This window comes from Takifugu rubripes, chromosome 15, assembly GCF_901000725.2.
Source record: "Takifugu rubripes chromosome 15, fTakRub1.2, whole genome shotgun sequence".
Classification (NCBI taxonomy): Eukaryota; Metazoa; Chordata; class Actinopteri; order Tetraodontiformes; family Tetraodontidae; genus Takifugu; species Takifugu rubripes.
The window spans coordinates 10,817,493-10,832,960 of record NC_042299.1 but is presented as its reverse complement, the minus strand read 5'-3'; the positions used below and the strand labels follow the sequence as shown (position 1 = coordinate 10,832,960).

The 15,468-nt window shown below is 47.0% G+C and overlaps 1 protein-coding gene across 2 annotated transcripts; it reads right to left on the bottom strand.

The window, feature by feature from the left end:
- Positions 1-37: 37 nt before the first annotated feature.
- ssh2b (slingshot protein phosphatase 2b) lies at positions 38-14,180 on the bottom strand. 2 transcript variants are annotated; one of them, XM_003971069.3, is made up of 15 exons: positions 13,929-14,180; positions 10,789-10,832; positions 5,952-6,064; positions 5,813-5,877; positions 5,595-5,716; positions 5,388-5,453; positions 5,233-5,298; positions 4,966-5,160; positions 4,785-4,878; positions 4,575-4,703; positions 4,383-4,429; positions 4,150-4,296; positions 3,869-4,069; positions 2,885-3,797; positions 38-2,640 (listed from the first exon to the last, which is right to left on the bottom strand). In XM_003971069.3, exons 1-15 carry the CDS (start codon positions 13,989-13,991, stop codon positions 1,315-1,317), a joined length of 3,591 nt encoding a protein of 1,196 aa, XP_003971118.1. In that variant the 5' UTR covers positions 13,992-14,180; the 3' UTR covers positions 38-1,314. The 2 variants fall into 2 exon arrangements, with proteins under 2 accessions (XP_003971118.1, XP_029704119.1); XM_029848259.1 differs by lacking the exons at positions 10,789-10,832; positions 13,929-14,180 and adding an exon at positions 7,095-10,728.
- Between the last annotated feature and the right edge of the window lie 1,288 nt (positions 14,181-15,468).

The window sequence follows — 15,468 nt, the reverse complement described above, 5'->3', positions numbered from 1 at the left end:
AAATAAAGTCAATAACGGCAATAAGATGTCAAAAAGGAACTTTTGATTTTCATGGTTTAATAGTCACATTTCAAGGACATCATATAAAAGTGTATTTACAATAATAGTTTAAAATAAAACGGTGGGGGGAAAACAACTTTTCACAACACACACAAACCCATCGGCTGCTGCTACTTAAGCATGCTCCCCAACTTTAGCGCATATGTTGTTTTGCTAAATCAAAAAAGGAGTAAAGTGCATGTAAGACAGACCTCCTGGTACAGACATTTCCAATAGACTGCAGAGAAGATTCACTTGCCAGTCACAGGCACACCCCAAATACAAAGATTTAACCATCAGTTGGAGAAAAAAAAAAGAAACAGAAACAAACAATCACCCCCACCGAATAAAGTTGCGTTGGGTGTTCACACTCACAGACGCAAACCGAATATAAAAACATGTACAGCTCCTAAAATATCAACACGCACGATAAAGACTCTTGCATCCTGAAGAGAAATCTAAAAAAATATCAACAAGTCCTGTGACTCTCCGCCCCCCCGACCTGCCCGTCTCAGTCTCCGACACACACCGAGTGGCATCGCACCTGCGGGAGAACACGCCAGAGATGAGCCGACTTACTTTTATTAAGGAGGAAATCTGTTTTTATTCCCGAGGAATCCAGAACATGTGTGCGGGCCAGGCTGAGGTACAGTAGATCGACCGAAAGAACAAAACAAAACGCGAGGAGAGCGCTCCTCTTTAAATTACAACGCAGCTTCGCCTCAACCAGCTCCGGATGCTAATCTGTGGCGCTGGTGCTTCAACCATGTTTAAGCTCTACAACGTCTCGCTCCGACGCCGTCATCCGCCAGTACCCAGAAGATTCTAGCAAACGTATTTCAAGTTTTATCCTGACGACACTAAATGAGCCGAGCGGTTCTTCCGCCTGTACCCGACACGAGTGGACGACTGAAGAGGCTACATTCAATCGAACGCGGGGACAAATAACATCCAGTTGATGAGGAAACCAGCCATCGGGTAGGAGTGGGTGTCTGCAGGCTCGGGCACATTTAAAACAAGCTACTTGTGCACGTGTGGATGATTGTTTTTGCAGCGGTCCCTCCAGTGGTTTGCCGTCATAGCCTCCTTGGGGTTTGGCGCTCCTGGAAGAAGGTGCCACATCTGGGCAGAGACAGTACTGGATGTGTCCTTTAAGGCAAGGGGCATTGGTTTGTTTAGCTGAACAGATCGAACACAAGCATTCGTTTCCATTCCTCACAGGTGTGTGTCGTCTCTCACGCGCACACACACACATACACACACACACACACAGTGTTACATGGTGTGGTAAAAGGTGCTAGTAGTTCTTTTCTTTAGCCTCCTCAGTGGGTGAGTCCTGCCGTATTGTTGGCGGGTGATCTTTAGCGTCGCCCCGGGAACGGGCACGGAGTTCTGGTCAAAATCCTGAGGTTGCCCCCCTTGCGGGCTCTGACTCGATGGGGGAGATTGTGGCGGCTGTGAGGTCAGTTCGGATTCAGAGATGCGCTCGGCGCCGCTCCCGAGGACGTTTGGCAACTGGCTCTCCGAGGGAGGAGAATTCTGGACCCGTTTCTTCTTGGACTCGTCGCTGACTGCGTGGATCGCAGGTTCTGCCGAGGACGGAGCGACGGACGCGTGGCTCAGCTCCCACTCGCTGAAGTCGTTGGCGAGAAGCTCCAGACAACCGAGTTTGGCCAGAGAGGCCGAGCGCTTCATGAGCGACGGAGGCGTCAGGCCCGCCTGGCGGATCCTGGCCTCCACCTCGCTGACCCTCTTCTGGATTCCGCTGCCTCGTTTCTGACCGATTCTAGAGTCCAGGCTGAAGTCCTGGTCGGGACGCCGGGCCTTGAAGGCCCCGCCCACTCTCACCTGCTGCAGGAAGGCACCCAGCTCGCACAGCGTCTCCCACGTCTCCCTCATGATGACGTCGCCGTGGGGAACCTCTGAGAAGCAATCCCAGTCCGGGTTCGACTCGTGCTCGGTCACGCCTTCCAAACACAGGAAGTTCACGGATGCGAACGGGGAGACTGTGGAGCGATGGTACAGAGAGGTAGAGAGCAATCGAGTATCAGCAGGCTGGAGTTTGTTTGATGTGCTTTTGCTTTGATCTTCTTGTGCGTTCATCTGAACCACATCGCCACCTCCCTGTTTGATGACCCCAATATTCCCATCCTCCTCCTCCTCCTCCTGGACACTGCTGACTACGGACACCTGCAGGCAGACGGATGCCTCAGGGGCACTGGGCACCGCCGTGAGGTGGACGCTGGGAGGACGCTGCAGGGAGCAGCTGGTGCCCCCGGAGAGGGACGGCGGAGACACGTTGAGGGGCGGCGCCTCCTGCTTCATTTTTTGTTCCAGCTGTCGCGTGGCACGTCTCACAGAACCTCGAGTCCAGTTGCTGTAGAACCCACCAGCTGTTGCCTCCTCCTCCTCCTCCTCCTCTGCGGTCTTTCCCTCCTCGTTAGTATTCTCAGTTTTCTTCAGTGAAAAAACCTCTCTTTCCTCTAGAGTTTCCCGCCCGTGGACACCCTGAGGCACCGACTGGCTGAGAGGGCAAAGGGGCAATGCCTCTGTGTTCACAGTAGGCTTCAGCGCCGACACATGCACAGGGGCAGTTTGTTCCTATAAAGGAAATATATAAAATAAAAACGATTAATATTTAAGCCACCGGGGGTCACTATTGGAGTCAGGAAAAATAAAAGCTGAACAATCACATTTTAACCAGGATCAAAAACTATTTAATATATCTTTTTAAACATTTCTTTGTCTGAGAATTATTGATTAGTGTCTTTAATGTCCTATATTACTGTGTCTGCACATTACTCTATGTTAACTCTTGTCAGGATGATAAAAAAGGAAGCTTTACCTTTTTCTCCCCCACCTTCCCCTCAATGATGAGGACCTCCTGCAGCACTGGCGGCTGCTCCTTGCCACCACTCTTCTGCTGGCAGCCTTTGCCGTCCTGACTCATTCCCTTGAACTTTTCCCTGGCACTGAAGAAGTTGATGTGATCAGCGCTGTGGTTCAATAACTCCTCACCGTCCTGTGAAATGGCACCGGGGTCGCCGACAGCGTCGCTACTGGAGGAAGGCTGGGCTTCCAACCCGTTTGGAAGAGAGCCGAACGCATGCTGGTCACAGTCAGGTACACCGACAGGCACTGGAGCAGACAGACATTGGGCGACGGCCTGCTGTGTGCTTTGTGTTGTTTCAGGCTGAGGCACTGACACGAGCAGCGGTTCGACCACTGGTGGGGAACCAGAGAGTGCGTCTGGTTGAGGTTGGGATGGCGCAGGGGGAAGGTGGAGGTGCTCGTAGCACGGAGGAGGATAAGGCTGACCCACTAAAATGCCCTGTGCAGCGGTCAGTGTGTCAGATTCTTGTAGCTCAGGCACAACCTTTGGCGCCGGTTCCTCAGACTCGCACAGCCCGTTGCTAAGTGAAAGAGGCATCTGATCTTCAGGTGGAGCCCGGAGACTTGGAATCTCAGGACCCCCAATCACGGCCGCAACGTCCTCGGGTGACGAGGAGCTGAGCTGCTTGGGCTTGACGGCTGGTGGAATGGACTGGTTTTCGGTTGCTGGCTTGCCAGTGTTTGCTGAGGTTCCGAGTGATTCCAGCAGCTCCTTCACCGATGGGCCGGGCTTGCTGCCGGCCTGGTTATGGGAGTCAGAGTGACCCAGGCTGAGCTGCTGCGTGCAAGGTTTCGACAGTGGCTCGTGGTGGTCCGACAGGTCACTGTCAGAGTGGGAACGCCACAGTTTGTTGTGTCTCTGTTTGCTGAAAAGACACAAGAGTGAGAACAAATGCCATCATCCACCTAAATGCACTCATGTCTTTCCACAGGGTACCTTGCTGCCAGTATGCCCTGATACTCCTCCAGTTGTCTCATAAAGGAGGGATTTGGTTTGGTCACAGTTCGTCGCTCCTTGACGTAATCGAAAGCTTTATCCAGGTCCCAGCCGTACTCCTTCATGGCGTACGCGATCACCGTGGCTGCAGAGCGACTTATACCCATTTTACAGTGAACCAGGCACTTGGATCCAGCTTTCCTGTGGGAATTAATAATATATCCGTCTCTATGTACTAATGTGAAGATTAAAAATGTGGATCAAATCTAGTTGAAGCTCACTTTGCTCTTGATATGTATTTATATGTATCATTCCAGTAAGCAAGAAGGTCCGTGGCTTCCTCGTCGTAGACGCGGATGTTGTGGTACTCAAACACGCCCGGGAAGAAGTTATCAATCTCCCTGGTTACATTCAGGATGTACTGAACACTGGCGGAGCATGACACAGGCAATCTGTCATTTATCGTAGTCACACAAGGCTAAGATTTCACCTTGGTTTTTAACGTGTTTCTCACCCGCTGCTTTGTAACTCTTCCAGATTGGATGCATTCCACTCAGATCCCTGCGGGAAACAAAGACAATCATCGGACTAGTTCAGCTGGCTGACAAACAACACTTGTTCCAAACTAAACAACAGAGAAACACGATACTACCATGTAAATGTTTTCAGCCATTCAAGTGTTACACGTAAGGAGAGCTAGACTTACCAGAAAGACATGTTCAAAGATCTCTGTAGGACTGTCCATCTGGCCCAGGATGACAATCATCTCGTTGTCGATGAATTCCTTGAACTCTCGCAGGTTGCAGGTCATGTTCATTTCCAGCTCCGTTCGGATCTGTGCATCGCAGGGAAACAGAGAGGTTACAAAATGGAGGAAACTAAAACCACCAGGGTGCCAGGTTGTGTACTCTTATACCTCTTTGCAGGTGACATTCTCCAGGTCTTTCTGCATCATGATCTCCCTCAGACGGGTTTTGATCTGTCGCTCCGTCAGCTCCCTTTCTGTCGGCCTGCAGAAGCGCCACCAAAAACAAACCTCCCTTCACTACTTCCAGTTAAGCAGCTGCTGCATAACAGAGCTGTACTGGGATACCTACACATCAGAGAAGAGCACGGGCGAATCCGCGCGGTGCGACTGCACGTCCCGCATGACGTTCCACTCGTTGATGCGTACCTGGTCGGAGGAGACCCTGCTCTGGTAGTAGCTGACCCAGGTGAGAAACAGGCTGCCGGGGAAGTAGTTGTAACAACGAGCCACTTCGCACGCTTTGTGAAGCGACTGAAGGGCTGACCTGCAAAAACACGGGACCGGCGCGTTAGATCAAGGCCTAGAAGAATAAAAGAAATCAAGTCACATGACTCACCACATGGCCTGCACAGACACAGGCTTGAAAATGTGCACTCTGGTATCTGTGGACACGCTGAAACCCCTGAGAGAGAACAAACACTCAGTAAACGACCTCAGCAACTCGTGTGTGTGTGTGTGTGGGGGGGGGGGGGGAGTGTACAAATCATTTACCCATCTCCATCCAGATGTATTAATGTGTCGCTCCATAAGGGCAACACCAGACCTATAGAACATGAGCTGGAAAGCAAGAAGAGAGAATAAAATCAAAAAATCTCAGATATAAAGAATGAGATGTGTGTGTGTGTGTGTGTGTGTGTGTGTGTGTGTGTGTGTGTGTGTGTGTGTGTGTGTGTGTGTGTGTGTGTGTCCGCCTCTCACCCATCTCTAGGACTGAAGTCCATTCCCAGCACTAAACTCTCCTCCGTGTCCTGGCGCCCATTGGTTGAGACCACCACCATGTAGCGGGTGATCTGGGCATGAACGCTCTCCAGTCGAACAGCCTGGAGGAGAAATAAAAAAGTCCATTTAGGTCCTTAAACGGGCACACGACTGAATTATTTATGTCCACTCAGACATTTGCGTGTGCATCTACTCACCAGTTTGATGTTGTCCTCAGGTCTGAGGAGAGTGAACATGGTTTGAAGGTGCTGCTGTATGTCACCTGGTATAAACGAAAGCCAAAAGGTCAGGCAGTTCTTCCTTCTATATTGAATTAAAGAAAGTTGCAGCTTGTACCTGCATGTTTGCTGCGCAGCTGTGAGAATCGAGAGGTTGAAGAAGCGGAGGAACCATTTCCCCGAGGTAAGAAAAGAGCAGCTCCTTTAACCGTCAGGAAACTTTCACTGATGCTGGACAGAGGCAGAGAGAGACCTTTGTGAATCCCTCAAAGACGAATGAAATGCCTTCAAATCCATCTGGATGCACACATGTGTTTAATAACCGGGATTAGATTTTCTGTTTTCTATGATAATACACAATTCATCCTGTCCAAACCTTGTAGACCAAACAATAAGGAGAAGATTTATGTGCCTTTATGAGCCCGACTGGTCTGGATCAGACAGCAGCTGGTTCTGATGGAACACTGGCTTAACTGAACCGGACATCTTATAATCGCAGAGGGGACAACATGTACAGACAGGGGACAACGAAGTGGCATTTCTATTCTTGTGTTGAGAACAGAAAGACCTTTGTCAAACCTTTATCTACTACTCTAATGCTAATGAAGCACACAGCCGAAGGACTACCTGGCTTTAAAATGCCACCTCTGTCTAAGCTACTTAGCATTACAGCGTCTGGACAATAGAGTTACACAACAGACTTAAAATCCTTGATGCACTCCATTAAAGTTTAAGATTGACTTCTTCTTAATCGTGGCGAAAAGCAAAGAATTATTTGTCCAATTGTTAAGTGGCATGACAGATGCAGGACGGCACAAAAAGACAGGGTGAAACCAACAAAGAAACAGGTGTAGATGTTGGTAAAGTCATGCAAACACACAGAATTATCCTCATGTAACTGAATAGAAATGTCTTTCAGTGTACTTGGCTGCCAACTGGTCCACATCCTCATTCATCACACTTTAACTTACTGAAACTATTAATTGAAGAAGTTAGTTTTAGCAGACTTCTACATCCTCAAATACAAACTGCTGCTTCGGTTTCACCCCAAAGGTCCATCTTTAATGATCTGGACCATCAAGGAAAAGCAACCCCGCATAATGTCTCCTGTCATGGATAAAATGGAAGCACAATCAGACTCTCCCAGTCTACCATATCTGGAATATAACCGCGGTGATGAGACTACGGCAGCCGGAATTTATAGCTCGGCATGTGGACAAAGATAGCCCGGGGCCCCGAGCATGCTGGAACGCCGACTTACATCTGATAAATTTCCCCCTGGGAAATCACGGAGTTGTCGGTAAAGTGAGGTCTCATCAGGGGGCCGAAGCAGCCGGCCGAAGAGCTCGGCGGTGCGGTCACGACACCGGGCGGCATCGCTGCGCTGCAGCCGGACGGAGCGTTTCGAAGACCGGGCGAGGAGGCGAGGAGGCGCGCTCAAGCGGACCGCTCGAGTTTAAAACACATCGCGGGGATTTAGGAGATAATCCGGGTTTTGAAAAGGACACGACAGTGACACTGCGACGTTCGGGAAGATATTAAACAGAAAGTAGAGCGGATGAGGCGCGTTCCGACATCTGCCCGCTGCTGCCGGTTTATGTGCGCGGCGCGCTGCGGTAGAATCTGCGCCCGGAGGGGAGGAGACACCGGCGGCCCAATGGGCGAGGACAGCGGCCCACCGACGACTATATGAGGGGTTATTGGTGTCACGGCAAGGAGGAAGCCTTATTAGTGGAGCCGCAGTACCAAGAGCCCCATCGGGAACGTGCCATATCGATCATAGATATGGATAATTAATCATTATTAATGTATCACTTTAATAACATTTTCGTTAAAATTACGAGGAAGACATGATGTTAGGATCTGTGAACAGTTCATTGAGGAAAATGTGTAAATGACTATGATGACAGTCCCAACTTAATGAGTTTGTGTTAAGCCAACTGTCTCCTTTCAGGGCTGAACTGTAAAATTGTTTCAGATTGGAGGAAAACCTGCACAGAATTGATTATGTGCATCGATTGGCTCGACGTGCAGCCGATCCAATGTTCAAACTCGTCTGGGTTGTTGTGTCTTTATTTTAGATAAAGAATAGTTGAGGAGGTAAAGTTCCATTCAGCAGCAGTTCCGACTGTGTGAAGCGTGACTGTAAAAGCAGACGTGCAGAGCCAGAAGAGCAAAGCGTTTCATTCACATTAAAGGTAATGGAGGTCTAAACTTAGTGGCCTGGCTGAGAGAGTAAACCTCAGCAGGAGTGAAAGGGTGCCCACGAAGGAAGCCTGGGCACACATCCAGGTGTTTTATGGCTAATAATTCACCTCAGCTGCAAATATAGCCAATCACCAGGATAATCTTTGTACCTAATCAGTCGATGTGTTAGTAATTTTATTCGTAGGCCTTTAAAAAACAGGTCAGCGCAGTAACTTTACATGGAAAAGTTAAGTATGTCAGCCAGCTTTCTCTATTTCTGTCCAGGCTATTCTGGTTAGACGCACTTGAGGTATTTTTTCTTCTCGTGTCACCAGCGTCACAAATATGGTTTTAATCCCTGATTAAATGTGTAAATGAAAAGTAGATCATTCCCTAAACATCAACAGCATCCCTGAAGAGAAAGGTCCCTCTTCCAAGTTGCATAACCAGCTTGAACCCACAGGGGAAACTTCTCACCAGAGACGGAGACACTCGACACCGTAACACGCAACACCCAAAACACAACAACAACGGAAAAAGGATTGAGAAATCAAAAAGGACACGCCGAGGGGGGGATGCTAACGGAACAAGCTGACCTTGGTCATGGTCACGCTACATGTTGATCCCACACGAGAGGCTGTGGGGGGCACACTTGAACGCACGTGACGCTCCATCCATATCATAAATACCAACCGCTGCGAGGCTGGCTGCATTGTTTAGGATGGGCGAAGACGGCAGGTGGAAAGCTATTTTTCATTTTCAAAGTTAGCCAAACGGACACGCCTGGATGTTGACAGATGTAACAAGGAGCAGAAGGGTTTCACCCCAGTTTTAACTGGAGAGGATCCCACGCCCTTAATTCTCTGAAGTCTTCCTAGAAGACCTTTTGCCCCATTAGGTGGAAATGTTTGTCACACCTGTTGTTGTGATATTGCAGGTGGAAGGACGGGGAACATGATGGTCTGCTGTGGGATTCCAGCCTGCTCTGCTCTCATGTGAAATACACACCCTGCGGAGTGACGCGGCCCAGTCGTGGCTGTGACATGCAGACAGACACCAGACACTGCTTTGTTGCTCTAATGTCTCCACGTATACAACGCAGACGGTCACCTTAGTGACCGCATCACCTGTGTCACATTGGCCACTGGCTAATCAATTTAGACAGAACCAAAATCCATTTACATCGATGATAATATAAGGTTATTCAGGCCTAAGACACAGTTCCATGCAAGCGGGCAAATAAACCCCCCTCCCCTTGGTCAGTCGATCTTCCAGTGATGCTACTTTAGCTGATGTCACAAACTTTAATCAGCAGCACTGCAGCAGGCCCAGCTTATGCAGACACACACACAGACACACACTGCCTCACTAAAGCCTCAGCCCAGTCTCTACAATATCACTGCCTTTGTTCGCGAAAGCTGCAGCGGACTGTACAATTGAGCACGAATCAGCCCTGCGGGGAGCTTCAAATCACCACAATCTTCATGTCATTTAAGAAATTTCACTGGTTTGAAGTTAGAGCGTGTCTCATCAGTTCCTCTCGTTGGCTTCAGATGACGTAGACCAGCGGAAAGGAGTGGAAAGAATGTTAAACCAAGGTTTAAACTATCCCAGCATTTTGTTACAAGCGCAGAAAACCTGCGTATTTCTTCATTCAAACATAACACATTTCAGCCAAAAACCGTAGACCAAAACACCAACACGCGTCCAGACAAACACGCAACCCCAGTATGTGACTATACTGTGGATTTCACTCCCAGCTGCACAAATACAGAAAGCTCTCTCAGTCAGATTGCACAGAGATCCAATGACCAGAGAGAAACAGTGGCGCTCTGACTTTGGGAGGGGCTACTAAACTGCCCCAGCATCAGCAGTGAAATTCCCGTGACCCACATACTCAGACACCAGCCCAACGGGGCACACTGCCCCCTACTGGACAGACAGAAGACGACTTTTCCTTATCTCTCCAGAGGATTCCTGGATTTAACTTCGTATGGCAGAGCTAAATAAAACAAAGAGGGGAAATAAGTGTGAAGAACAGCAGCTTAGGTAATGAAATCTCAGCAAACAAACACAACGGGTAGCAAAAGGACATTCCTTGTAGCCAGAAAATTAAAAACACTTGGAAATACGCTTGGGGGAAACAGGATAAACCAGATTTCCAACTTTGGTTCCATGCCAAAAGCAATGTACAACAAGCAAAGGATTGTGTTGCTACAGTAGCAGCACGAAAACACATCAAGTCTTTGTATCATTAAAGGAAGGAAGTCCTGTAGGGGTAGGGACATTTAATGGTTACAGGAAAGAAACGGAATAACAGCATCCTCCTGCTCAACTAATAATTTATAATAGAGATTTTCTTTCCCACTCAGACCTCTTGGGTGTTTTGATATTTCTAAAAAAGTGTCTATGTGGCTTCAATGCTGCCACGTGGAATTTGAAAAATCCGATGTGGCCTCAGAGAATTAACGCAGCATCATCATGAGGTGGCACAGATGATGAATTTTCATCAAGAGGGGGCACAAAATCCCACCCAGTCATCTGGGCTGGGTCGAGACAGGTCAGAGGTCAGGAGCAGGAAAGCCACAAGCCTTGTTTCAGACACAGAACTCTCGCTGTTGTGCAAACCACTCATTCAAATGCCACCAAGGTCCATGTTTCTGGTCTATGATGTCAGAAACGCCACCATACATGTGACTCAGATGACCACATGTTTCACTGCGGAGGTCACAGACAAGAACGATGGCGACACGGACGTCGGTGCCTACCTCCTCGGCTGAGAGCGGCGGTCATCTTCCCCGCTGCCAGACTCCTGGAAGAGGCAGAAATGACAAAATTACGACAAAAGGTGAGGAGACGCGAGGCGGTGGGCATACTGAGCCTCAACAGCAGGCTGCTGCGTTACAGTCATTAAATCATCAAAGACTGATCGAGATCTTTTAGATCTGCTTCATTAATAGGATGCGAGGCATTCAGAATGAAAGGGTTATTGGGTGCAATTTCACTTTTACGGACTCATCCGCAGATATGCAAAAACAAATCCTCGGAGCCCTCAATAGTATTCAGAGTTGACAGACGGGAGAGAGCAGAGATTCATTTACACACACTCCAGGAAAATGACCTCAGTCATCCAAGGTGTGGCCCGATCATAGAATAACACATCCACGCATGAACAAACATGCAGGGAGGAAAAGAAAAATGAGGATAGAATCAAAACTGAAATGAACCAAACCTATCCTGCAGCCGCTGATCAGGTCATTTACACTGAATTAAGAGCTTGATTTAAAAAAAAAAAAAGAAAGAGTAAATGGGCTACAGGCTGATGATGGGAACACTGGGACAATAGGAAACCAATGTCTCGTGACAATCCAGCCAATCGCTGTGGGGACACGCCAAAAACTTTGCGTGTATGAAAAGCTTATGGAAATATGTCACATGACCGAGGGGAACTGGAGACCAGTCTGTGCCGCTGTGGGAGATTCAACAATAAGTTATCTCTGGTCATCTTCAGAGAGATAAACTGCTTCTGTCACCTCCGAACACAAAAGGCAGGGATGAAGAAGGAAGTAGCCCGTTGAAGGGATATAGAAACTCGGTGTGTTTGATTGACAGTGCGTACAACAGAGGCACAGTAAGGAAGTGACAGAACAATGCAGTCCCACGCCACAAAACCAGCGCTGATCTGCTCAAAACAGCACAGTCTGGCTGATGCGTGGCAATAAATCAGCCGTGTTCCTCGCACACATACCACAGACCGCGTGCCTGTGCAGCGTGTTATCACGGCGTGCGTGTGGATTCCCACTTGAAAGCATTTTTCCGCAAGACGACGGCGAAGCCTTCGCCACCTGTGGCTGCCTCGCCTGCCTAAATTACACACGTACCTGCTTCCTTTTACAGCACATCCTGTCCTGATAGGTCTCGGGGGGGCCGGCACCGCGTTCGACAAACATCTACATGACACAAACTAACCGATTGTGCGCGCTGACAGCCCGAACAAACGGCGTAAAATGTGTGCTTTCACACTCAGACAGTTATTATTATTATATCTCCTCGCCAAAACCTGTTTTTGAGCATACAAAAGGTGTGAAAGATAAGAGTCTGATAAGTTAGTGACTGATATATTCAATTTAAAATATGCATACATAGCTCCAGGTTGTGATTTGACATACATTTCTATAGGTACACGCTCTCACCAATCAGATATGCTGTAAAATATGCATAAAATCTATTTATACGGATATAGGCTACATTTCAGCACTCGCATAGTTTGGGCGTCTAATAAAACAGCTCTTTATTAGAAATGGGTGGGTCTGAGCAGAATTGCCTGCAAACAGTACCCTGAAAGAAACTATTGATGGTCTTTTTGTTCACTTGTGCAGTGAATAAAATCCCGTGTGATTAATTTCATGTGTTTGTTGTTCATTCAAATGCGTTATGGCTTTGCAAAAAATCACAGCTGCGCAGGTTGTGCACCTAGTTTTATGTTTGTGTAACACTGGAAAAGTAGACTAGTCAACCATATAAAAGAAGTGCATTCCTTCTTGAGGTTTCACACACATGATCTTCATCTACTCACCCTGGAAACAAACTTTGTTTTTCTCCTCCAAACAGTCTTTCAGCCTGCCGGTTGCGATAGGACCAGGTTTTACGCTAACAACAACTGAACCATTTGGTGGCAACTGTGGTTAAAAGTACCAGGTTCTGTACGCGACCGTTCTGCAGACATCGGCTCATGAGGATGTCATGTGACCCACATCAACCCTCATCTTCTTGTTTACACCAGCTCCTGCATACCCACAGTTCATGAATGCGTCCACGTTGTGCATTTCTGTGCGTCGTGGCATAGGGGGAAATCAATTCTGAGCCGTTGCTAACATGTCCGTCTAGACACTCATTATTTTCGTTTTTTAACACAAAAATGTGACCTCGTTGTTAATCAGTTGCCCAGTTGGGCTTTGTCACTGTGATGTTACCTATTAACTCATAAAAATATATCAAATGTGGGGACATTGGCCAAGAAAGACGTCATATGAATAAAACGTAACATTTTTGGTAGAATGCTCAGTTTGACAGCTCCTAGTGTCTCAGGCGCTACCATGAAGACTAAGATTTACAGACTAAAACTGTCTTAATCATCAGCATTCAATTGCCTTTTCTTTGTCAATCCTCCATTTGTCTGCATTGTGGTATGTTCAGTGTTGCTACAGAACACACCTGCTCCCCTGCTTTGTGTACACACACACACACACACACACACACCACCGAGAAACATGACGTACCAGGCGAAAAATCTGAAGAGGACAAAGCAAATACACACTTCCATAATGTTATTTACAAAACTACAACTATGACTTCCTCCCCTAAACGCCTCACAATGCCCCTGTTGTAGAGCGCAAGTGTATTTCTTAAAAACAAAAAAACACAACTTAGAAGCAAACGAACAGGTGTGACGTAGCGAACAGTAAGATTGCAATTCGAGGGAAGGTTTGCATTCAGCAGGTTCGGTCTCAGTGAATTTTTAAGATTTCGAGCACCTCAGACAGCTATAGTTAACCTTTGAACAGGCGGAAATGCGCGTACAGTCAGCATGTCAACAGAAGGGGACAGTAAAACTCCTCTTTCGTTATAACACCGAGTCTGATCTTTGTCACGCCAAAGACCAGTGAAACAACAAGTGCAAACGGTTAACTTAGCCGCAAAAAAAAAAAAAATAGGATAACTAAAAATGATGAGCGGCTCCATTTCACGCATGCGCAGGGGTACAAAGGCAAGGCAATTTATGACCATCAGTAGCCGACAATAAGACACTGGATTTAAGGCTCTAAACCGCTCTGCTTAACAGATAAAATGTTTTAGTGCCGGTCGTGGCCGTGGTAGCATTTGAGGAGTCAATAAAAGCGGCTCTTACCGAAACGCAGGGACTGGAGCTGGTGCTGGGGGTCGGTGAACGCTGTACCGTAACCAGCGCCATTCAGCAACCAGGAAGCGCACACCTGAGAGGAAGCGACAGTGGCGAGACCAGCATAGCTGTTTTCGGGGAGAATATCCCCACTCAAACCGGGGTTATTTGTCTTCTCCCGTTTTTCTTCTCTCTTCCGTTCCGATGGCTCACTGTTTGACTACTCCCCGGCTGTTTCCTCTGGTAGCGACGCTTGCGCATGCGCAGTCGTCAGCGGCTTGTCACCACTGGTTAACTCTCTGTGTGCCGGAAAGGGTCCGCCGATCAATTATCCTTTAGCTGTGGAAATTACCTAGTATTTCAATGCATACGTTGTAATTTACATTAGATGTTCTGCTGCCACTGCGAACTGTTTTCAACAATCCACTGTGGAGAATTTGGCCATTTAAATCCAAAAAAAAAACCTGTATCAAAATTGGGAATTTGAAGTGGAGACCGGAAATGTAATGACCAGAAACTATACCTCCCATGAAAGAGGCTTTAGTATGAAGTTATCATTAAAAAAAATCTGGAATTAAATTAAAAGTATAATATGATTCTGCAGATTAACCATTAACATATTAAAGGTAATAGTCGAGAAATACAAAGTCTTTCTTTCTGAACCACTATTACAACACCTTTAATATGTCTTCACTGGTTTGCAATGGCACAATATCCTGGGTTACACCAGAAAATCCAAAACGCAGTGTGTCATCAACATGTAACAAACCAAGGTAGCCTACTAATTATCTTTTCACCAGCAGTCTTTTTTTAAGGAAAGATATTTGAAACCAAAATTTAAAAAATGTAGACCAGTCACTCTTACCAATTTTTTTGGTTTGCTTTGTAATGTCACATTTTAAATTCTGTTCATTAATCCATCTGTCGGGCAGCTTCGGTCATTGTGTTTGTATTGGAGGGATTAGTGAGACCAGAGAGGAGATGAGATGGAGATTACGACACAGATAATGGTGTTTGGATTTAGAGTCACTCAGAGACGGTCATGGAAATGCAGCTTTGGCATTAATTAAAAATGAGCTCTGATCTAATTGTTTTAAAAAATAGATCATTCTAATAAATAAAATCCAAAAAGACGCCACAGACCATGTTAAGAGGATGCTAAACAACCCAAAAAACGAATTCTAATTCATAATAAATGGCTCTTTTACGTTGTATCACAGTAAATTATAGTAGGCTAAAGTGTAAAAATGTAACATTTCCTAACTTGTGCATATACTTGGATATTTGTACACCTTTTACCTATTCGTTTATATCAAAACAATGGTCTGGCTGCAAGCTTTTATAGATCCCACCTTGAGGAAAATTCACAGTTTAAATCATTTGGATGGGAAGACCTGAAGGTGCATGACTAGGACATCAGTGCAACTGTGTGACATAAAAGTGTGGAGTGTTGGGTCACAGTGGTGTGAGGTTGTTATAGTGCAGTGTTATAGATTGATTGTATGGAACGCAATACCTGCAAAAGCGCTTCACCTCAGGTGTCTGTGTC

Excerpts from the sequence above, each read along its gene's own strand:
- ssh2b (XM_029848259.1), bottom strand. The coding sequence starts at position 7,210 with ATGCCGCCCGGTGTCGTGACCGCACCGCCGAGCTCTTCGGCCGGCTGC. Across the intron at positions 4,297-4,382 it reads GAAGAGTTACAAAGCAGCGG|TGTTCAGTACATCCTGAATG; the intron begins GTGAGAAACACG and ends ATGCTCCGCCAG. Across the intron at positions 4,070-4,149 it reads AAATACATATCAAGAGCAAA|GAAAGCTGGATCCAAGTGCC; the intron begins GTGAGCTTCAAC and ends TAATTCCCACAG.